We start from the raw sequence: 24271 nt of genomic DNA on the forward strand, positions 1-24271 counted from the left end.
TTTTTTGCCCCAGATATTTTCCATGTGCAGATGGTTGAATACACAGATGCAGAACCCTTGGATATGGAGGGCCAACTCTAGAATGAAAATATAGTTACACCAGCTTTTTTAAAATTGATTTGTTGTTACTTTAGGACAATTTTTGATTTACAGAAAAGTTGCAAAGATAGTATGGAGAGCTTGCATATATACCATATGTAGTTTTCCTCTGTTATTAATACTTTATGTATTATGGTACATTTGTTATTCTGTTCAGTTCAGTCTCTCAGTCCGACTCTTTGTGACCCCATGAATCACAGCACGCCAGGCCTCCCTGTCCATCACCAACTCCCAGAGTCTACTCAAACTCATCTCCATAGAGTCGGTGATGCCATCCAGCCATCTCATCCTCTGTCATCCCCTTCTCCTCCTGCCCCCAATCCCTCCCAGCATCAGAGTCTTTTCCAATGAGTCAGCTGTTCACATGAGGTGGCCAAAGTACTGGAGTTTCAGCTTTAGCATCATTCCTTCCAAAGAACACCCAGGATTGATCTCCTTTAGGATGGACTGGTTGGATCTCCTTGCAGTCCAAGGGACTCTCAAGAGTCTTCTCCAACATCACAGTTCAAAAGCATCAATTCTTCGGCGCTCAGCTTTCTTCACAGTCCAACTCTCACATCCATACATGACCACTGGAAAAACCATAGCCTTGACTAGACGGATCTTTGTTGGCAAAGTAATGTCTCTGCTTTTTAATATGCTATCTAATTGGTCATAACTTTCCTTCCAAGGAGTAAGCATCTTTTAATTTCATGGCTGCAATGACCATCTGCAGTGATTTTGTTATTAGGTTGGTACAAATGTAATTGTGGTTTAAAACTGTGAATTTTAAATCATTATAACTAGATTCAAACACATCTTTATTAATCAAAATAGGAGCCATTACAATCAACACATTTTTGCCAGTAAGAAACGTTTATTTCTGTAGTGTCCAACCACTGAGCTGGTCGTCACCAGCTATCATTGTTGTAAAATCCATTTTTCATCACATGTTACAACCTAATTGAGAAAAGGCTTGTTGTTGTTGCATAGAATAAGAGAAGATGACTCTTCAGAACAATTTTTTTTTTTTAATTTTCAGTCAGCTCATGAGGCACCCACTTACTGAGCTTTTTCTCCTTTCCAGTTTGCTTCAAATACCAAATGACTGTAGAGTGGTCAACATTGAGTTCTTCGGCAACTTCTCGTGTAGTTTTAAGAGGCTCAGCTTCAGTGATGCTCTCAGTTGGTCATTGTCAACTTCTGATGGCTGGCCACTACACTCTTCATCTTCAAGGCTCTCGATCTCTCTTTTTGAACCACCACTGCACTGTACATTCTTTAGCAGTTCCTGGGCCAAATGTGTTGATGTTGGGAGTGGTCTCTGCTGGTTTACAACCCATTTTGAACTCAAATAAGAAAATCGCTTGAATTTGCTTTTTGTCTAACATTATTTCCATAGTCTAAAATAAACATACACAGCAAGTAATAAGTCATTAGCAAGAAAAACAAAGTGAGATATGCACATTAAAATGATGTATAATATAACCACATTTATATAAGAATGTATTCTAATATCAAATGGCAAAGTTCAACAGTGCAAAACTGCAGCTACTTTTGCACCAACCTAATAAAATTAATGCACCAGTACTGCTATTATTATTAACTGAAGCCCATACTTTATTCAGGTTTTCTTAATTTTTCCCTAATGTCTGTATTCTGTTCCAGGATCCTGTTCAGGAAATTACATTACATTTAATCATGTCTCCTTAATGCTCCTCTTGACTGTAACCGTTTCTCAGACTTTCCTTGTTTTTGGTGACCTTGATAGTTTTGAGGAATACTGATTACATGTTTTATATAATATCCCAGTCAGGATCTATCTCATGTTTTTCCATCATCTACTGGGGTTATGATATGAGTTTTAGGGTACAAGACCACAGAGATGAAGTACCATTTTCATCATGTTACCTGGCACTTACTATCAATGTTACCTATCACCTGTGATACTGACCTTGATCATCTCAGTAAGGTTGTGTTTGTCAGGTTTATTCACTGAAAAGTTACTGTTTTTCCCGCTCTCATGCCAGTTTTTTTTTTTTTTTATGTTGTTGCATTTGCTTATCTTCTCTCATCCTTTTATTTTCAACTCTTCTGAATTCTTTTTTACACTTACTGTGATACTCATATAGTTGGATTTTTACTACCAAATTTAATGCATTCTATTTCTCGTTTTTTCTCTTTTCCCCTTTAGTTGATCATCATCTGGATTGAAATGGTTTTTCCTCTCATACTAAATTTTCCCCTGTACCTGTTATTAAGTTTTATGTCTTACTTTCCTTATAAGTGACTGTCTTTGAAAAGTCTTAGCTTTGTCTCTTCAAATATTGCTTCTCCCCCATTCTCTCTGTTCTCATATTCTAGAACTCTGATGAGAGTTCTGTTAGACATTTTATTTTTCATGTCTCTTCTGTGTTTTTCATCTTTTGGTCTTTGTTGTAGCATTATAATTTCTTCGTAACAGTTACCCTTTTCTCAGATTCTTTCTTGAGCAGTGTCTGATCGGGGGGAGGTGCGGTTCCCACTATAAGTTCTAATTGTTTCTTAAATGTACCTGATCATTTTTTTAATAGTCTCTCACTTCTTGTTCCTTTAGAATTATTTGTTATTTTATTATTTTTTTATGATCAGATTGATAGTTCCATTATTTAGCCTTTGGTAGCCTGATTTGTTTTCTTCTGGCTCTGATCCCATGATGCTTTATTTCTCTTAAGAGGGAACTGTATATTTGTAGGCTATGCATATCCTGAAGGTGAAGAAACTCTAGACTGATTTGCATTTGCTGTTGGTAGATGCCAAGGGATGTTGCTAATATGGGATCACTTTAATATGAGTTTGGGTTTTCTCCCATAGCACAGACAGATTTCTAACCTGAAATCAGCATTCTAATTGACTATGTTTACAAATTCTTAGAAGAAACTCTCCTCCTCATTGTACTTTCCATCTTTTGAAAATAAGACAAAGTTTTCTTTGTTGGCTCATTTTATTGTCCTGTGGATTTTTTTTTCTAGCTTATTACCCTTTCTTCAGGGTTTATATAACCCTTTTGAGGGTTTGAGGGTAAACTCTGGCTTTGTATGGACCCAAGACATAGTGTGACTTGTAAAACTGAGTATTTTACCTTTCCTTATAATTTTTTCATTGAATAAAAAGATCATCTGTCATCAGGAATTTCCCATTTGGGGGTTTTGTTATTACCCATACCAAGAATATGTCAGTAATATATTGCTTTATTCCTTGCATTTCTTATATACTGGTTAGATCTCATTGATGGGGTTGCTGTGATTTTTTTTTTCCAAGAATATTTCATAGATGTTTCTGTGTACTTCTTTTACATCACAACATGAGGTACATATGTGTAGTTGTCTTTCAAAGAGGAAACTTTATAACTGATACTTCCAAAATACAAAGGATCTTAACACATTATTAACCGGGGGATTTTTACAGAAACTAATGCCTGTGACCAACGGTTTGTTATGTAAGTAAATATAGAAACATCTCTGGTCAATAACCTTCAGGTAACAAGACATATTAATACATCTCTGGTCAATATTGTGTTAAGAAAGTACTGTGAGCAGCTGTGTGCCAACAAATTGGATAAACTAAAAGTAAAGATAAATTCCTAGAACCACAAAACGTACAAAAAATGAATCATGAAAAATAAAAAATGTGAACAGACCAATAAAAAGTAAGGAGATTATAAAGCTCCCAACAAAGAAAAGACCAGGACTAGATGGTTTCACTGATGAATTCTTTACAGAAGAATTAGTACCAATCCTTCTCAAACTCTTTAAAATTAAAGAGGAGGGATTCCCAAACTCATTTTATGAAGCCAGCATTACCCTGATACCAAAGCCAGATACAGACACTTTAAGAAAACTACAAGCCAATATCCTTGATCAATACAGATGTAAAAATTCACAGCAAAATATTAACAAACCAAATTCAACAGCATTTTGAAAGATCGTACACCATGATCAAGTGGGATTTATCCCTGAGGTGTAAGGATGTTTCAGTATCTGCATATCAATCAGTGTGGTATACCACATTAATAGAATGAAAGATAAAATCTTTGTATCTCAGTGGATGCAGAAAAGTATTTGACAGAATCCAACATCCTTTCATGATAAAAACTCCCAACAAATTGGGTATACAAGGGTGGAAAGTGAAAGTGAAGTCGCTCAGTCGTGTCCGACTCGTTGTGAGCCCCATGGACTGTAGCCTGCCAGGCTGCTCTGTCCATGGGATTTTCCAGGCAAGAATACTGGAGTGGATTGCCATTTCCTTCTCCAGGAGATCTTCCCGACCCAGGGATTGAACTCGGGTCTCCTGCATTGTAGGCAGACGCTTTACCATCTGAGCCACCAGGGAAGTAGAAGGGTGTACCTCAACATAATAAAAGCTGTATTTGACAAACCCACAGCTAATATCATACGCAACATACCCACTAATATCAGGATCAAGACAGGGGTGTCTGTGCTCACCACTCCTATTTAACATAATACTAGAAGTCCTACCCAGAACAGTTAGTCAAGAAAAAGAAATAAAGACATCTGAATTGAAAAGAAAGAAGTAAGCCCACTTGCTGCAGCTGCTGAAGCCCGTGCACCACAGGAGAAGCCACTGCAATGAGAAGCCTGTGCACTGCGACTAGAGAGTAGCCCCACTCGCCGCAGCTGCAGAAAAGCCCACACAGCAGTGAAGACCCAGCACAGCCAAAGATGATTTAAAATTTTTGTTTTAAGTCTCCATTTCAAAAAATAAAGAAGACACAAATGAGTGGAAAGCTATCTCTTGTTCGTGGATTGGAACAATTAATACTGTTAAAATGTCCATACTACCCAAAGCCATCTGTATTGTCAATGTAATCCCTTCAGGTTCAAGGGCATTTTTCACAGAAGTAGAGAAATTAATCCTAAAACTGTATGGAAATTCAAAAGATCATAAATAGCCAAAGCAGTCCTGAGAAAGAAGAACAGAGCAGGTGGCATCATATTTACTGATTTAAACTTTATTACAAAGCTATTGTAAAGCAGCATGGTAACTCAAAATGGATTAGAGATTCAATTTCTTTTTTTGTCTTCACTGGCTCTTCACTGCAGCATGTGGACTTACTTGCTCCATGGCATTGTAGGATCTTAGTTCCCCAACCAGGGATCAAACCCATGTCCCCTGCATTGGAAGATGGATTCTTAACCTCTGGACCACCAGGGAAGTTCCTAGAGATTTAAATTTAAGACCAGAAAGTGTGAAAGTTCAAGAATAAAACATCAGAAAGTTTCCTTGACATTGGTCTTGGCAATTTTTTTTTTGAATAATTGGATATCCACTATATCATTATAATTATTTGTTGGATAATTATTTTTTGGATTTTTTCTTCATAAGCAACAAACAAAAATAAAGCAAATTGGACTATATCAAACAGATTTCTCCACAGCAAAAAGAAACAGCAAAATAAAAAGATAAACCATGGAATGAGAAAATATTTGTAAACCATCCTAAAGCATCTATCTGATAGGGGATTACTATCCAAAATATATAAGAAATTCATAGAACTCAATGTATGTATGTGTGCATGGTTAGTCACGTCTGACTCTTTGCAACCCTTTGGACTGTAGTCCACCAGGTTCCTCTGTCCATGAGGTTTTTCAGGCAAGAATACTGGATTGGATTGCTACTTCCCCTTCCAGGGGACATTCCCAACCCAGGGATTGAACCCGCATCTCATACATTACAGGCAGATTATTTAACCTTTGAGCCATCAGGGAAGCCCCCATACAACTCAACATCCAAAAACAAAACCCACATACAATCTGATTTAAAAATGGATGAAGATCTTGAAAATTTTCCGTATAAGACACACAAATGGTCAACTGATGTATGAAAAGATACTCAGCATTACTAATCATCAGGGAAATGAAATGTGAGTGTTGCTTCATGCCTGTGAGAATGACTTAACAAAAAGACAACAAATGTTAACAAGGTTGTGGAGAAAAGGACAGTGTGTGCACTGTTTGCGGGAATATAAATTGGTACAGCCACTATGGAAAACTATGGAGATTACTAAAAAATATATATTCTTTTAACTATCATGTGATCCAGCAATCCCACTTCTGAGTATGTATCTGAAGGAATTAAATCACTGTGTGGAAGAGATAACCTACACCCCCACATTCACTGCAGCATTCTTCACAATAGCCAAGATATGGAAGCAGCCTAAAAGTCCATCAACAGATGGTGAAGAAAACGTGTGTGTGTGTATGCAGTAGAATATGCAGCCATTTAAGAAAAAAAAGGAAATGCTGCTTTTGCAACAACATGGCTGGATCTTAAGGTCATTGTGTTAAGCAAAATAAGTCAGAGAAAGAAAATACTATATGTTCTCACTCAGATGTGGACTCTAAAATACCCAAATTCAGATAGAATTGTTGGGACTGGTGGTTGGGAAATAATGGGAGATATGGTCAAGGGGTACAAATTTCCATTTAAAAGCTGAATCATGGCAACCCACTCCAGTGTTCTTGTCTGGAGAATCCCAGGGACGGGGGAGCCTGGTGGGCTGCCGTCTCTGGGGTCACACAGAGTCGGACATGACTGAAGCGATTTAGCAGCAGCAGCAGCAGCCCTTCCTTACAAGAAATGCTGAAGAGAAGTCTTCATGCTGAAAGGATGATAATTAGTAACATGAAAACATATGACCATATATTTTCAACAGATTGCTAAAGTAAATATGTAGTCAAATTCAGAATACTCTAATATTGTAACATGGTAGAGTGTTAAATACTTAACTCTATGCTATGCTATGCTAAGTTGCTTCAGTCGTGTCTGACTCTGTGCGACCCCATAGACGGCAGCCCACCAGGCTCCCCCGTCCCTGGTATAAAGTGTAAAAGACAATTCCTAAGTAAATACACAATATTTAAAAAGATAAACTGTAACATCAAAAACATAAAAGGGGAGTAAAGGATAGAGTTTTGTATGCAATCAAAGTTAAGCTGTTACCAGCATAAGATAGACTGTAACATTTATATTTTATGTAAGCCTCATGGTAACCATGTAGTAGAAACCTAAACTGGATTCACAAAAGATAAGAAGAAGACAATCAAAGCATACCAATACAGAAAACCATTCATTTACAAAGGAAGGCAGCAAGAGCAGAAGAAAGGAACATAGCAACTACAGAACAACCAGGAAACAACTGATAAGATGGCATATATAAGTTCTTAACCTATTAATGACCTCTTTTTCACACGGTCAGCCTTTCAGATCTAAATATTATTATTATTATACTTATTTTGTGCTGTGCTGTGCTGTATGTGGGATCTTAGTTCCCTGACCAGGGATCAAACCCCTGCTGGACTGCCAGGGAAGTCCCTCAGATACAAATATTAGACCAGCTATAAACATCTATTGAACTTCAGCCATGTGCTTAGAACTGAGAAGAGACCTGGACATAGGGCTTAGAGCAAGCACTGGAGTAGCTAATATCTTTAATTTGTGGTTGAAATTTTTAAGGAGAATACTTTCTCGGAATATGCTAGTGACCTAACAAAAGTAAATGCCAATAGAACTAACCAATGGTTTATTTTTCTAAGATGAGTATTTAAAAACTAAGAGGCAGTAGAGAAACCTAAATGAATACATAACTCACCTGATTTATTTTTAACATATTTAGTTGCTAAAATTAAAATGTCATCTGGACTATTTTACCCAAGAACTTAGCCCAGAAAAAAAAATAAAATAAAAGCTGAATCAGTTCTAAGGATCAATGTATGGTATGGTGACATAATTTATTATATATGTTATATATTTATTATATATGTCATATATTTATTATATATGACATTTATTATATAAATGAAGGTTAAGAGAGTAGATCATAAGTGTTACCACCACAAAAATGTTAATTATGCAAGAGGATTGAGGTTTTAACTAACCTTATTGTGGTAATCATTTCTCAACATATATTATCAAACTGTTGCATTCTAAACCTTCAACTTGTATATGTTATGTGTCAGTAATATCTCAGTAAAGCTGGAAAAAATGTGTAGTTGTCTTTTTTTTTTTTTGATAAGACTGATCAGTGGACACAGGTGTTATCACCTGATCCATCCAGTAGTGTTCCCTGTCAGCTTCCACCTACTGGTTTTAGCATTGACTGATAATTTTTTCATTCACTGCCTCTAGATCTATTATTTCATTAGATGGTACAGAAGAATGATATTGTATTTCTCGTTTTTTGTGTGTTTGTTAGCTGAGAATACTTATTAAAGATGAACTGAGAAAGGATTGCTAAGTCAGAGTGTGAAGCGCACATAGACTTTGCTGGATATTACCCAATTCCCCTCAATAGGAACGGTACCATTTTACATGGACCAGCAATGGGTGAGTCTACCTGTTCACCTAGAGCTCTGCCAATAGATTGGCTAATGTTTTAGTTTGTCAGTATAATCTATTAGATAAGAAAAGTTTTATTTCACAGTTTTAACTTAACATTTCTTTATGAATGAGGTGGCTAAACCATTGGAAAGCAAAAAAGAATGCTGTTTGAAACAGGGTACTAAATATACATTAAATATATTTTCCCCAAATTTAAAGAAGTTTTTCATGGCTTCAATTTAATGAGAATTTTACATTTTTAATGTTTTTCTAAGCTATCAGTTACTCTCTAAGAATAGTCTGTACTGTTTCCTCTAACCACACAGCCCTCTATTAATAAATCCAAGCCATTTACACCTGACTGCTCTCATAAAATATATTGTTGTCTTATTGCATTACTTGAAAACCAGTTTAGACTTAAGAATTCAAGTACTTTCTTCATATAAATATAATTAAGAGTTTCTGGTAATATTTACACTTGGCTATTAGAGAAGTGTTTATTTTTACTTTGCTTTATATCTAAACTCGTATGGATGATCAAAATGACAGAATTTAAAAACCAAAATCCTACTCCATAATGATTCAGTCTTTGAGTACCTTCTAGTTTTAAAGTTTTTTAGTTAGCTGTCTCATTACATCTTCTTTGGCCCTCATTCATACACCCTCTTATGAAGCAGATGACTAGTATACCTTCAAAGTAAGGATTTCTTGTATTTATTGCTGGACCACTTCTAGTCTTGTTCCCTAAGATTTAAATATAAATTTGTTTTAATAAGTATCTTCCAACAGGATAAACCTTTTTGGATGTACCCTCTGTATAAATACAGGTAGCTAAGTATAGGTCCAAAACACAATTACAGAATCTTAACATTTTTTTGACATAATTACTAATTATAGTCTAGTGTCTTCTCTTTCTCCATTCCCAGATTTCTTGGCTCCATGAATTAATTTCCCTCTTCCTCCTTGTCCTAGACCTTTAGGCAAAAAAGATCTGTCCTTTATTTCTTACCTAAGATTTTCCTGAAACAGTCTATTTTTATACCAGAGCCTTATTCCATAAATTTTTCCTCAAACATCTGTCTTGGATTATACCTCTATTCCAGAGTTCTGTTATACTTAGTATGCCATTTTTGAAAGAACTAATACCTGACATTATTACAGTGTAACATTATGTCCTGTATTGAGTTTTATATGCATTAATTTTTCAGAAAAACTCTGAAGTAGATATTATTTTCATTATCATTACATATGTAGAAATTAAGGTCCAGAGATAGCATTTTGTCATACTTCACACAGTAGACCCTACTGAATCCACACCCAACTTGTTATTTTGCCTCCTAAGGAGCCTACTGTGAGTTTCTCATATAAAGGGGAAAAGAAAATGAAACAGTAATGTCAGGTTGACCTTCCTTGGGGTATGATTACCTGAATTTTATGATAACCTTTTGTTATTCTCTAGAAAGTAGTTTTTCTTATTAATAAAACTATATTCCCATCATGGATAATTTTTAAAATATATGTATGTTTAAAGAAGAAAAAAGAATATGTAATAGTTCCTTGGCACATATGCAGTGTGTGCATAATTAATATTACCATCTGTTTTTATGTATTAATGATAATTGGTAGTGGTCTTTCTTTTATCATGACTTAACTTTTTCAACTTTTAAGTTTGAAATTCAAAGAATAATCCTTCAGGCATGGTTTCTCCTGAAAGCAGACCAAACATTTTTTCTCTAATTAGGTTTAATATTTATCATTTTTAACTCATCTCTCTTTTATGTTAAGCTGCTTTAATATAGAGATAAAGACTGATGCTTTCTCTCTTTTTTTATACTTACTTTGGATACAAAATCTTGTGGATTCTATTCTGGCTTATTCTGACTTTAAATATTCTTAGTTTTCCTAAAAGATTGTATTCATTTTAGCATGTCTCTCACCAGAGGCTTCCTACCTGTTGTGTCATGTTTTCAAAGATCTGGCCAACTTTCTATCAGTTAACTCTTGATAGCATACTAGCTTTTTAAAAAATATATAAACCCTTTGAATACAATCTTTTATCTCTAGTTAGAAGGTCTTTTAGCATAGACTTTTCATATCAAAGACTTCAAGGTCAAGATTCACTTCTGTTGATTACTAAATACATACATACGTACAAAACTCTTTGTATCCTTACCCTCTCTATAATCTTAAAATTTTGTTGACATGTATCTGTATAGTTTGTATGATACTGTCTTAAATTTTTCAGTTTTCTATTAAGTTTTCTAGTTGTTTAATGTGTATTTATTGTTTGTCCCTAACTAGATTGTAGCTCCTTGGAGGCAGAGGCTAGTGTATTAAATTTTGTTTACGTTTTAATGCATAGTAAAATTCTATGTGTACAATAGGTGCTTAATAAGTACTTAGTAGTTGACTTTATAGCCCTCATATATTCTATGGGCTATTCTATTCTAATGAGGAAAAATTGAAGCTTTCCCTTGGCACAAACTACGTACTTTGAACTACTTTGATGGTCTTTAGTTACTTTTCTTGGTCATACACTATATATATTCACACACACCTATACACACACACACACTGAGACATGGTACTCATCTCCTTTGACTCTGAATCTTTTATTCAGTGTTGCTTATTTTGAGGGATTTGGGGTCAATTATTATTAGTTTGGTTCAATAAATAATTGTCCAAAACATAACCCTTCTGTTTACAATCTAATGACTAACTTCTTATTATTAGGCAAAGTAACTTACAGCCTGAGTTTGCAGGATGTTTGTTTTTACATTAAAAAAATAGTAACAGCTCACCCTACAAGCAGAGCAATTAAAGATGAAACTTACATAAGCTTGTCTGAGGCTCTTAGACCTAGCCTCTGGTCTGTTAGTGTTGGAAACAGATGAACACTAGAGAAAGAGTTATAGCTCTTTACTATTCCATCAAAATTCCCACGTATTTTAACTCTTAGTTGAATTGGTGGTTGTGATATTAAGTTGTTTCTTAACAATGGATAGAGTCAAATACTTGCCACAGAGTGCTGCAGCTAGCCTCCTGTGCCATTGCATTCTAATGCCCTGTAGAACAGGCCAAAGTGCCCTGATGTACTGCCAAGTACCATGTGCTGAAGATAGCTGGAGCTTAGGGAGTCCCTGAGAGTGCTACCAGTCATCATTAAAGAGCATTTTTTAAGCACCTACCTGTACATGGTTCTATCCTAGGCACTGTACAAAACGAGTTAAACAGACATGGCCCCTGCCCCCTGGGAGTTTTCAGTCTAAGATGATGCTGACATGGACAGACATAAAGGATACTGAGACAACTGAACAAACATTGAACAAGAACATAAAGTACTAACACTATGCACAAGCAAAGGGGTAAGTGCACTTGTGGGGTAGTGTGTAAAGGCAGCTTCATGAAACATGACCAGGGCGGGGTAGAGCAGTCAGTCCACTTCTATCAGGTGAGCTTAGTTTTCATTGGGAAGTTGGATTTTCACACAGATTTAATCAAAGCAGGGGCAGTAATTCCGGAAATAGTGTGCAAGGAAAGAAGTTTAGAACTATATTGTTAAGACTCCTGGTGGCCTCCAAAATCTGCAATTCTGGATACTTCTGAACCTGAGAGTGGGGTTGATAATTTGGCTTAGCATTGGCATTTGAGTTGGATCTGGATCAAAGCTAATTCTCTGCAATCTCTCTTATAAATTTGGCTACTTAATAGAAACCTTGGAGTTCATGGAAGCTGTTCCCTTCTCAGGAGCTTATAAAAGGTTACCTTGTGAAGCATTAAATTATGTTTTGTGTTAGGAATTTTAGCACTCTGGCAGCTTTTAGAAATCATTTTTCAAGAATTGGTCAGAGATGTTTTTGAGGATACCTTTCTTCCCCAAGAAAGGGCCTGGGAATTCTGGGTATGACTGTAAACAGTGCTGGGAGATTTTGAACACTATTACCTGTCCTTCAGTCATTAATTCATAAATTTAATAACCATGCATACATAGATTTGAATTTAAATCACAACACAACAATTACAAAGATCTACTTTTGCAGTGTCTGCCAGATAAAACTGATTATTTCTTTTCAGTAGACATGGACTTAAGAGTTTCCCCAATAGTTCTGAGCTCACTGTTGGATGTCACTCAAATCTGAAATGTGAAAATCTGAACTTACCCAAAACATTAGGTATAGTTATTTTCTTTACAAAAGCTTTACAGCTTTATTGTACAAAAGAATTCACAATAGATTTTCTTTTAATTCCATGTTTCCCTAGCGACCTTTTATTCAACAATTAAATTGTTGAATTTTCAAAACTTGTATTTATATATAGCTTCTCCAATTGCCATTCCTTGGGTAAATACAGTACTGTTGGAAACATAAGTGATGAAGCCAACTGAGGTATTAAAAATTCATTAATGCCTTCTTAAAATACTAAAACTTTTTTATGCCCTTACATATTTAACTTGTGATTTACATTTAGTCATACTTCTTCCTCTCCATTAGAATTGAGGTTTTCAAGGACAAGAGTCCTGGCTTTCCTCATTTCCTGCAACTGTTTGCACTGTAATCTTAACAATGAGAACATCTATTGACTGTTACAGTTTTCCTTTTATGACCTGAAGTCATGGCACAGTAACACATGATAAGCTTCCTAATAGGAAAAGTAGTATTGAGGGACTGCATCCGGAGGATTTTGGTGATTATTCTTATTCATCAAATAAGATATTCCTAGATAATCTTTAGCTGTCAGAAATAAATGCCTGGCAGTTTAGATTTCTGTGGTAATGTTTATCACTAGGCGTTTATTCTCCTTTAAAATACTAAACTAATCCTGGACTAGTCTGCCTGAAAGAGACTTGAGAGATTTAGGCAAAAAAAAAACTTAAGACAAAAGCCTAGACAGAATTTTGTCAGAAAAACTGGAAATAGGAATTATAAAATGCAGCTAGTGTCTTCATTTAATTCAGCGTATCTGTTGCATATGACACAAGGGATGAGTAAAAAATTTCCAGAAGGAAGTATGAGGATTTGTTTGTTTAGTTTGTACAGAAAGAATTCATATCTAATGATTCAGAAGAAAATTGAAAACCGAGCTTATTGTGTTGAAACCTTCTGAGATATTTAAAGGAAAGAATTCAGACATCTCTATACTGTCCATGTCCATAACAGATAAAATTGGTAGTGATGGATTACTTTTTAGGAACTGTGTTTTCATCTAAATGACCTATTACTTTGCTCTATCAGTAGATCTTTCCAAGCACCCTTTTTGAAAAGATAGGGCGTGGGAGAAGGTCAGTTGGAAGCAGATAAAATACCTTCTCTTCTAATACATTCTGATTGTGACTGTGTAGAAAATAAGTCTCATCACTTGGGCTTCATACAAAATAATGAAAAGGAAGACCTAGAGATTTTCATATCATAGTTTAAAATAAGTACCTCAGTAGAAAGTTAAGCAAATTTTTGAGAATCATAGGAATTTGGGATTCATCAATAAGCAAAATAAAAAGGTTGCCTTCACTTTGGATCTTGTATTCTAGTTCAGGAGCCAGAACACTTTTTCTGTTAAAAAAAAACAAAAAACAGTAAATACATCTGACCCTTAAACAGTGTACGGGGAAGGGTTGCCAACCCTCTGTGTGGTCAAAAGTCCACATATAAACTTACAGTCATCTATCCACAGCTCCTCCATATCCCTCCGAATCCAGAGTCAACCAATAGAGGGTTATATAGAACTGTAGTATTTGCTGTTGAAAAAAATCTTAGTGGATCCATGCAGTTCAAACTCGTGTTGTTCAAGAGTCAACTAACTGTATTGTAGGCTTTGCATGTCACCATGTTGCAATAAAACATTATTTACAAAAACAGCAAGGTGGATTCAGCCCATGGGTCATAGTTTCTCAGCCCCTATTCTAGTAGGTGGAAACAATTAATAAGGAAATTAGAGTATGTTAAGTGATAGATGCTTTGGGAAAAAGAAAAGTAGAGCTGTGTAATCAAATACGGAGTATGATGAAGTAGAAGTTCACAGGATGGGCCTCACTGAGGCCAAGAAAAAGAGGAACCAGGAAAGGAGACTGAAAAATTAGTGACTGGTGAAATAGAAAGAAAACAAAGAGACGGTGAAGTCCTGGAGATGATATGAAGAACCATGTATTGGGAAAAGGGGAACATCTGTCAGATGGTGGTGGTAGGCCAAATAAGAGGAAGGCTGAGATTAGACCACTGGATTTAGCTGTGTGTAACTTGTCAGTGACCTTGAGGAGCAATTTTGATGGAGTGAGTTCAAGAGAGGATTGAAGGAGAAAAAATGGAAACTGGAAAGTCTTTTGAGTAACTTTGCTGTAAACAGAGCAAATAAATGGAGCAGTGGGAGAAAGGATCGAGAAAAGAGGTGGTTTGTTTTTTTAAGCAAAAGAAATAATGACATGTTTGATGACAATAATCCAATAAAGGGTAGGGGAGAAATGCTGTTGGAGGGAAGGAGTGAATTGCTGGAGCCATGTCTTTGAGTTGGTGAGGGGATGGGATCTAGAGTGAAGGGACTGACTTCAGATAGGGTAGTTGTGATGTTGGTAGGTGGAAATGTGCTGTAAAGAGTCTGTAGTTGTTCCCTTGTGGTTTCAATTTTCTGATTAAAGAATTATCAGAGAATATGAAAGCTGAAGTTTTGAGGTTTCATGTATACCCATTGGCTTTAACTTTTGGTACTAGCATTTCAGGGATCTTTGAAGACTCACTAAAATTTTTTTTTTATTGCGCCTTCTGAGGGAATTACAAACTTAACCCAGCAAATTTGTGTGTTTTAAGGGTTAAACCCTACATTATGAGATTAATGATACGTGTAATGTGTCACACTGTGCCTGCTGTCATGTAGAATGTAGAGTCAGTATGCACTGCACTAGGCTTACTTTTTTTTCTCTTTGGTCCCCAAAGATAACTTGTCATGATTTTAGATGTTATGTAAGTTAGACTTTGACAATAGTAAGTTTATATGCTGAATTTAAATCATAGGTCCCTTTGACATCACTCCTAGTGTCCTTTCTTCTTCACAATATGGTCCCTCTGTATACAGTGATGAGTGATATTACTGGCTCCAAAAATCAAGAACTATAAATTAGAGCTCCGTAGATGGATACTTGTTCTTGTAGTGATTTTATCATCATATTGCTATGTGGATTTCTTCGTACACTGAAAAATATATTGGCTTTGTATACAGCGTCCTCTTATAGATTGCAAGCCCTCAGGGGTAGATACAGCTCTTAAACATATCTGAGAAAAGGTCTTAAGTACATTGTACATAGAGAGCATTCAACAAATATGATTACTAAGTCAATATTTCTATGATACCTTAGTTAAACTTAGATATTCAGTTCTTTAGGCCTTGCTCTAAATCAGTTCTGAGGCTTTTCTGCTATTCTAGGAGATTCTGGAGCTAAATTATATCAGGCTTAATGGCAGTTATTATACTTCCTCCAAGTGTAGTTATTCCAGACAACTGCCAGAGGAGGTAGTAACCAAAGTTCACTTAGTAAACACATAATAGAAGTATAATTGGCACATCCAGCTGTTAGAATGCCACAAAAAGTGGCATGATCATTACAAGTTGTTTGTTAGAGAATAACGCTCAACTAAATTGTATATCAAAGTAAAATAGAGTTGTGTAACTACAGGAAAATAGCCTTGGTTACCTTCACACACTATCAAGGAAATAGTACGTGAAGTCAAAAAAGTGACACTCTTACCAAGTGCTATAGAATCTAACTGTGGCCAGGAACTGTTTATGGAGAACAGGTAGAAATGCTATGTCATTCTGTAGTCTTCAGTGTCATTAAGAGAAACGAGAACTATTTTCCTTTATAAAAAACAGCTGTGTTTGAGGCTTTAATTTTAGGTTTACTAGGTTTCCTATTCGGAGAAGGCAATGGCACCCCACTCCAGTACTCTTGCCTGGAAAATCCCATGGATTGGAGGAGCCCGGTAGGCTGCAGTCCATGGGGTCACTAAGAGTCGGACACGACTGAGCGACTTCACTTTCACTTTTCCCTTTCATGCATTGGAGAAGGAAATGGCAACCCACTCCAGTGTTCTTGCCTGGAGAATCCCAGGGACGGGGGAGCCTGGTGGGCTGCCGTCTATGGGGTCGCACAGAGTCGGACACGACTGAAGCGACGCAGCAGCAGCAGGTTTACTATTAAAGATAAAAATTTTAAAAGGCTCTTTGCTAGGGTTTAGGAAGTGAAACTTAGCTATTCATGCAAATGACTGAGAAATTCTAAATCTGTTAAATCTAGGTTCCCATTATATTTATAACATTTATAACTTATAATAAAAGTTATTTCTAAAGCATCAGTGCATTCAACTTCATAAAAATATTTTGTATCTGTGGATACTGAACAGGTCTTTTTTAAAAATCTGTCTTTTGTTGAAACTTTGTTTTCTTTATATTATAGGTCCAGTTGTTTACGTCTTGGATCTTGCAGATAGACTGATCTCAAAAGCCTGTCCATTTGCTGCAGCAGGAATAATGGTTGGCTCCATCTATTGGACAGCTGTGACTTACGGAGCGGTGACAGTGATGCAGGTTCACTTTTATTCTGTCAGATGATGTTACTTTTGATGTGAAGATCTATTAAATAGATTTTTGTTAGGAGTTTTAAAAATTATTATTTTGACCAAGTAATAATATTCTCATGGCTTAAAAATAAGAAAATATATAAAAAGCTCTCTAGGGGAAAGTTTTCTTACTCCTGTCCTTCACTTACCCAGGTTCCCCTCTCCCCAGGTAGCCACTGCCTAACCCAAACCTTCTTCCAGACTTTATTTGTGCATATGTAAGAAAAAAATATGTTCTCCCACACACACTATTCTTTGCCTCGCAAAAGAAAACATTAGAGCTGAATCCCTCTTTTTCCAAAAACAGTGAATTTTACAGATCTTTTCACAAAGTATGGAGAAATCTGAATAGCATTGTTTGTATAGAATTTCAACAGTTCAACAACCAGTCTCTTGTTAATCAGTCATTTAGTTACTTCTGGTTTTTTGCTATTACAAAATAATGCTACAATCATTGTTGATAGAAATTAGAGACTTAAATATCAAGATTTATTTAGTCCCAAACCCTTGACTCTTCTCTCTCTATACCTTTTCCATAAAGATTTCTACCTATCTGACCCATGAGTTTTGTGTTCAGATTTATGTCTTTCATCTTAATATTTTCATAAAATCAGTCCTGTAACAGCAGCATGGCCTTTCTCCTTAAATGACTTCTTATGACTTCCCACTCAGTATTATTGAAATCAAACTTGTCTTTTCCTCAGTTTGAAGCCTAAATTTATTCCCTGTTATAATATCCTATGTCTTTGATCCCTACAGTTATTTTTCCATCTACTCAATAAATAGCCTGCATTCTTAGGATTACCTTTATTTTTAACTCTTTCTGTTTGGACTTGCTGACCAAGTCCAAGCAGTTTCTATTTTGATATGTCTTAACATCTGTGGCTTCCTTTCCACTGTCTTTAATGCCTCCCACCCCACCCCCATCATACCTGGATGGCTAGCGGAGCCTCTTGTTTTCTTTAACTTCATTCTGTCAATCCAACCAATCTGCCTCTAGTGTAGAACCCCCACAGGATTGACTGTTCTTAATTATGTTACATTTAATTATCTTTAATGCTAAGAAGACCTTTTAGTTCATCACTGTTCCATCCTACTGTTTAAAAGTAGGGTTCTATAGGAGGTGCTTTAAAGGATCAAGCCGTAATTAAAACTCTTAGCTTTTAAGCTTTGATTAACTGTAGGCCTAGCTGACTATGGATACTAGCCTACAGTTTCTCTAAACCTACAATTCCATAGGCCTTGATTTTATATGTGGATAAGAAATTCTTAGCAAAGGCATTCTATCATTCCTGAATCTAACCTCAAAATTTAAGTCTTGAAAATAATCTCTTTTTCCATCTTAGGGCATAAAACCAGAATGTACATGATTCTACACAAGGTTTGCTGGTTTCGTTTTGACCAAAGTTAAATCAGCCCCATTGCTTAATTCAGCTTTCATTTATTACCCTTGACTCTGACCTGTGATAGCAGGTAGTATGACACTGCAGATGTTATACTATCCTAGTTCCTTAACATTTGTTTGTACACTTGTTTGAGTTGATTGTCTGTCACCTCCAAAAGATGTCTCTTTAGTTCACTTTTTATTTCCCAGCACCGAGTTCTGTGTCTGGCACATAATCAGTATTCAGTTGAATGAATGCATGTGAGTATGCATGTAATGGTCAGCCTCAACTTAATGCACAAAGCATGCCTCTTGAGCACACATGGGAAAATGGACTTTTCTCACTATTTGCCCTATTTCCTTTTTTATTTCCTCATCCTTAGACACCTTTAGAAGATTTTTACTGATACCCATGAGTAATAAATTTTCCTTTACTATATATAGTCCATACCTGAATACACACTCTGCTTTATATTTTTAAAACCTAAATTCTAAAAAAAAAAACCTAACCCAACAAAGGAATTTTTTAGTTTTCTGAATTTATTTGCTAACACTCCAGAAGTATTTAAATCACATTTAGTTATAAAATGATCATAATGTTGAAAATAATAAAATGATATAAAAAATGGTGTCATGGAGCAAGCATTATAGGTAAGGACAGTCTGGGCTAATCCACTTTGCCCTCAATGTGTGGGATATGTGTTTATGAAATATTGTGAACCAGACTAATTCACTTTAGGGCAGCTCTACCTGGAGACACAGAAGATTATTAGATAGTGACACCATGGGTTTTGACCATGTGGAAGAGGCTGGTCCCTACTCTTCAGTGTTACATCTTGGTTAAATAAATCAGTCATGTACAAAAGTCTGGGCTGACGCTTTAATAATGCCCATTTTGGTCCGCTCCACGTGGTTTCATAAACTATTTCTGCCTGAATCAGATCTGTTGCTGAGAATTTCAGTTTGCCCTAATCATTGTCAGCTTCCTTATTTCACATCTTGAAGTCCACCTTAAAAACAAATCTGCTATAATAGCTGACATAAAGGACATCTCATTTAAAAAAAAAAGATCCCATTTACTTTTTTTCATGAGTTTGTTTTCCCAAGTAAATGTTGTCTGTAGGGCTTTTAGTCTTCCCTACCTTCTTTCTTCCCTCCTCTCCTTGCGTTTCCTTCCTTTTCCCTTATCCTTCTCAGAGATATAAACAGATAAAGATATAGATTGTCTGTATCAACAGTTCTTTCTTCACAGTTTAATCCTCAAGTGTATACAGAAAAACTATATAGAATCCTTCATAATACTGTCCTCATACCAACCTATGACATCCGAACGGCCTCAAACCCTGAAATTCTGAAATAGTCTCCCCTGTCATAACTGCCAAGAATAATCCCTCAGAGAAATATATTTAATTTGTGAGCAGTTGGGACTTTTGGCTAAAGGAAGGTCATTTGAGACCCGTGAAAGAGAATCCAGGGACGTATTCTAGTTAAAAGTAACACTCACCAACAGAATGGCCATGTTGAGAGACATGTAAAGTCAAGACTGGAGCAAGTAAAAAGAATTCTACCAGGACGGCAAGTGTGGAGATTCACAGATGAGAATTAATCATGTCCTTCTTGCCTTCTCAGATCTTAAAACAACTGAGAAATTACCCCAAGACCCAGATGAGAGGAAAAGGATTGTTTTAGCTTTACAACCTGATACAAAGGCACCCTTGGGTTCCTGGATTAGAAAAAGTGACTGGAACCTATAGCCAAAACTGGACCTCCTATTGCATCCCCTCAAATCTAGACCTTGGAATTGCATTTTTGAGTTTGGTATGTAGAGCCGGCATTTAGCCAGCCAGAGAAATTACACTCAATCCCAATGAGCAGGGAGAAAGCCAAAGAGAAATGAGGTTTCAGGCCATCTCCTGAAGACTAGTCCCACCCCTTGGCTGGCTGTGCTTACCTCCTGGTAGGAAGAGCAGGAAAACAGACGCTCTTGGGAAGATACATGAGAACCTAAAATTATAACCCGAGCTAACCAAATTAAACAAGAGGAACATAAGCAAGAAGCAGAAATCCCCTTCCCTCCATTGAAATGTAATCAATGTGGGTTTTAAATCTTTTATTCCAATTTAATATGAAACAGCTTTGGTTTATTTTTTTTAACTTTTTGTTTCTAAATTTAGTAGTTTTCTCTAAAATGAATTGCACTCAAGAATGTAACCCTTCATTAGACAAGGCAATGATTGGAGCAAACGCTGTCTATTTCTCAGGTTGTAGGCCATAAAGAAGGTCTGGATGTTATGGAGAGAGCTGATCCTTTATTCCTTTTAATTGGACTTCCTACTATTCCTGTCATGCTGATACTAGGCAAGATGATTCGCTGGGAGGACTATGTGCTTAGACTCTGGCGCAAATACTCAAATAAACTACAAATTTTGAACAGTATATTCCCAGGTAAGGCCCTAAATTATGGTGGTACTGAACATACCAAATTAATCTTGTGGACGAATCCTACCATGCAAAGATATTTTAGCTTCTGATTTATTAGCACTAATACCCTCCATCTTTTTCTCTAGGGATTGGTTGTCCTGTTCCTCGAATTCCAGCTGAGGCTAATCCTTTAGCAGATCATGTCTCTGCCACCCGAATTTTGTGTGGAGCCCTTGTTTTTCCTACTATTGCGACAATAGTTGGTAAACTAATGTTCAGTAGTGTTAACTCTAATTTACAAAGGACAATCTTGGTAAGATGGTTTTAATACTACTTTTTTCAAGTGACTATACAAAGAAAATGCACTATATATTTGTTTAAAAAAAAAAAAAGAATGGGACTATATAAATATTTATACTATTTTGCTCTGTGCCTTAAGCCTCTATTTGATCCCCAATGTCATCCAACAGCAACAAAAAGAGGATCCACTATATTAGCTCTGGTCTTCTGGAACTATGCTGTGGGTGATTTCTCTCCTCAGTTAGGCACAAATCATCACTCCCAAAAGATACTGGTGAAGAGCTTCTGCTCTAGGGTCAGACTGCCCAGTTCAACTCCTATCAGAGACATTGCCTTGCTGAGAAACCTAAATAAAATTGCTTGACTTCTCTGTGCTTGTAAAATGGAAATAGTCGTGGTAGCTACCTCAGAATTATTATGAGGGTTAAATGAGATCATACATTTGAAATGTTAGCACAGAGTAATAAATAAGCCTTTATGTTGTTTGATGTCATTATTATTATTCCCACTTCTCTCTGGAGGTAGCCTGCATATAATGCCTGAGCATTAGAACTAAGTAGAAGGAAGATTACTCAGAGATGATAGAGGCATATCTGACCTGTTGGGCTTCCCGGTGGTTCAGATGGTAAAGAATCTGCCTTTAGAATCTCCACAGTGCAAGAGACCTGGGTTTGATCCCTGGGTCAGGAAGATCCCCTGGAGAAGAAAATGGCAACCCACTCCAGTATTCTTGTCTGGAGAATTCCATGGACAGAGGTCCACGGGGTCGCAAAGAGTCGAACATATCTGAGCAACTGACACTCACTTTTTTCACTGACATATTACCTGCAGTGTCTGTCTCCCTAGCTCACTGTCTGATTAAAAAAAAGAAAAAGAGTACTGTTTCATTTGCAGCTATCTGAATTAGCAACAATGACAATGTCGTTTGTGATATAAGTAAAATGATTTTTATTTTACATAAATTGCATTATAAAAAGCTAATTTTTCTTTTTATTTTAGGGTGGAATTGCTTTTGTTGCCATTAAAGGAGCATTCAAGGTTTACTTCAAACAGCAGCAATATTTACGTCAGGCACACCGCAAAATCCTAAATTACCCAGAGCAAGAAGAAGCATAAAACTGCGACTTCTTGTTGTTCTGCAGTCCTCCCATTCTTAGGAGTCTGTTGTGTTCTGATTCCATCATTGATGCACAGTAATGGAGACTTGTAATAAGCTGCTGCTCTCATATTTTTAAGAAATATAATAAAGCACTTAGGGCAGGGGAAACCCTCTCAGTAATCACGGAACCTAAGGATATGATTTGTTTTCCTTGTTTTGTATGTACTTCTTTCATGGCGGTCATCTGAACCATTATCTTAGCATGGTGAACCTGAGTTTTGTTCATATTTTCCTCAAGACAGAAATGTAAAGATCAAACTGTGCAAATATTTAAAAATACACATGCTGTTTTATTCAAATGCCTCTTTTGTACATGTTCATGTTCAGTGTTTTCTTAGAATTAGCAACTCAATGAAGGTACTGTGAGGATTTTTCTCACTGGCATAATTTGATTACAAGCTAAGCAGAAGTATATGTTAATATGAGGAAATGTAAATTAGTTATAAATAATTAACAAACCAAAAATGTATGTAAACATTCAAATGATTATCTGAACAAATGCAATTTTGTTGTGTTTTTCTTAACCCATGTGATGTCCTCCAAAATGTGTAGGGTAAAAATTCACAGGGCTTCCAGATCACTTTTTCACTATTAAATTTTATTTATATAATGTTGACATCTCATAGTTCATGATGTAATTTTGACTCATGCAGTCTTAATTACTGTGTGCGTGCGTGTGTATGTGTGTGTGAGAGAGAGAGACAGACAAACTGACACAGCGACACAGACATCAGGTCCTTCCATCACTGGAGAAAGTTTTTTAATTCATATTTCTAGAAAATAGAACTGACAGTTTATAGTAGTTTGAGCACAGAGAACGATTTGCAGAAAATCAATAGTTATTTTACTCTCCTCTCTCATCGATTCAGTTATTCAGGTATTTGTTGGTCACCTCCTGCTTGCCCAGGCATTATGCAAAGTGCTATGTGGGATACAGTGGTGAACACAACAGACTTGGTTCCTGCTTTTATGTAGTTTACAGTCTAATTTCAACAGACAGAAAACCAGCAGTGAGTAAACCAAGGTGAGGCCTTGAGCTCTTTGTTTTTATACCAGTGAGGAATAATTATGAAAACAAGAAGTCTTGAGCAAATATTAAGGTCATTGTTTTTGTGAGATTATTATGAGGAAAAAAAAATACTAATGTTTTTAAATTTAAATTGCTTGTCATATTGAGGAGGCTAGCACCTTAATAATCACTGTATAACTAGTTTTATATTCATTTTTCAAAAGCAGTTATTTAAGCTGTTCGGTAGTAGCCCTTTTAATGTTCAGCAATCTGAATGGTCTTGGAGTTATTTTCAGGAATTAATATTAAATTTTTTAAAGATAGTTCCAAAAACCCTATTTATTTTCTAATTCACAGTATCTAATGCATGACAATATGAATGTTCCCCCTTACCGATTAAGTGGCCACTTTTCTTTAGGATTGTAGCAAATATAGATTGAGCTTTGTTAGATTGCAATGATGTATGCTAATTTAGTAATTTAAGACTGGTACCTTTCTATAGTATGAATGTCTTAATTTTGAGTAATAACATGAAATTTATGTGAATGACTATTGAACATTCAAAGTTGTATTTACTTAGGAAGGGGATATTTGAATGACAGCCTTATTAAGAACCCTGCTACAGTTCTGAAGGGGAAATATAAAAATCTGTGATTAAATGTAAAAAATAGCAGATTATTAGCTATAATTATAAAATATATTGGCTTTTCTTTAATTTTTGATATGAAAAGACTGGATATTTCCTGCATAATTTTGTTATATAGAACAGCTTTTAGCAGACTTTACTAAAGTTATACAAGCACATAGTTCTCCATTTAATACTATATGCCCAAAATAGGGGAGTAACTGCTTGGGTCTGTTTGGCATCAGGGCTTGTGAGGCCAGAAGAGCAACTCTAATCCTTTGGGGGTAGGGAGAAGAAGTTTCTAGGGCTCTGGGGG

The 24271-nt window shown here is 36.0% G+C and overlaps 1 protein-coding gene across 1 annotated transcript in view; it reads left to right on the top strand.

Moving 5' to 3' along the window:
- MARCHF5 (membrane associated ring-CH-type finger 5) overlaps positions 1 to 22931 on the top strand; it is a 51114-nt gene extending 28183 nt beyond the window's left edge. Inside the window, exons 3-6 of the mRNA NM_001034715.2 lie at positions 16895 to 17025; positions 20703 to 20886; positions 21009 to 21175; positions 22162 to 22931. Coding sequence (NP_001029887.1) covers positions 16895 to 17025; positions 20703 to 20886; positions 21009 to 21175; positions 22162 to 22278 — 599 coding nt within the window. The 3' untranslated portion in view covers positions 22279 to 22931. The remainder of the gene's footprint in view (positions 1 to 16894; positions 17026 to 20702; positions 20887 to 21008; positions 21176 to 22161) is intronic.
- The last annotated feature ends 1340 nt before the right edge of the window (positions 22932 to 24271 follow it).

Source organism: Bos taurus, chromosome 26 (assembly GCF_002263795.3).
Source record: "Bos taurus isolate L1 Dominette 01449 registration number 42190680 breed Hereford chromosome 26, ARS-UCD2.0, whole genome shotgun sequence".
Lineage (NCBI taxonomy): Eukaryota > Metazoa > Chordata > Mammalia > Artiodactyla > Bovidae > Bos > Bos taurus.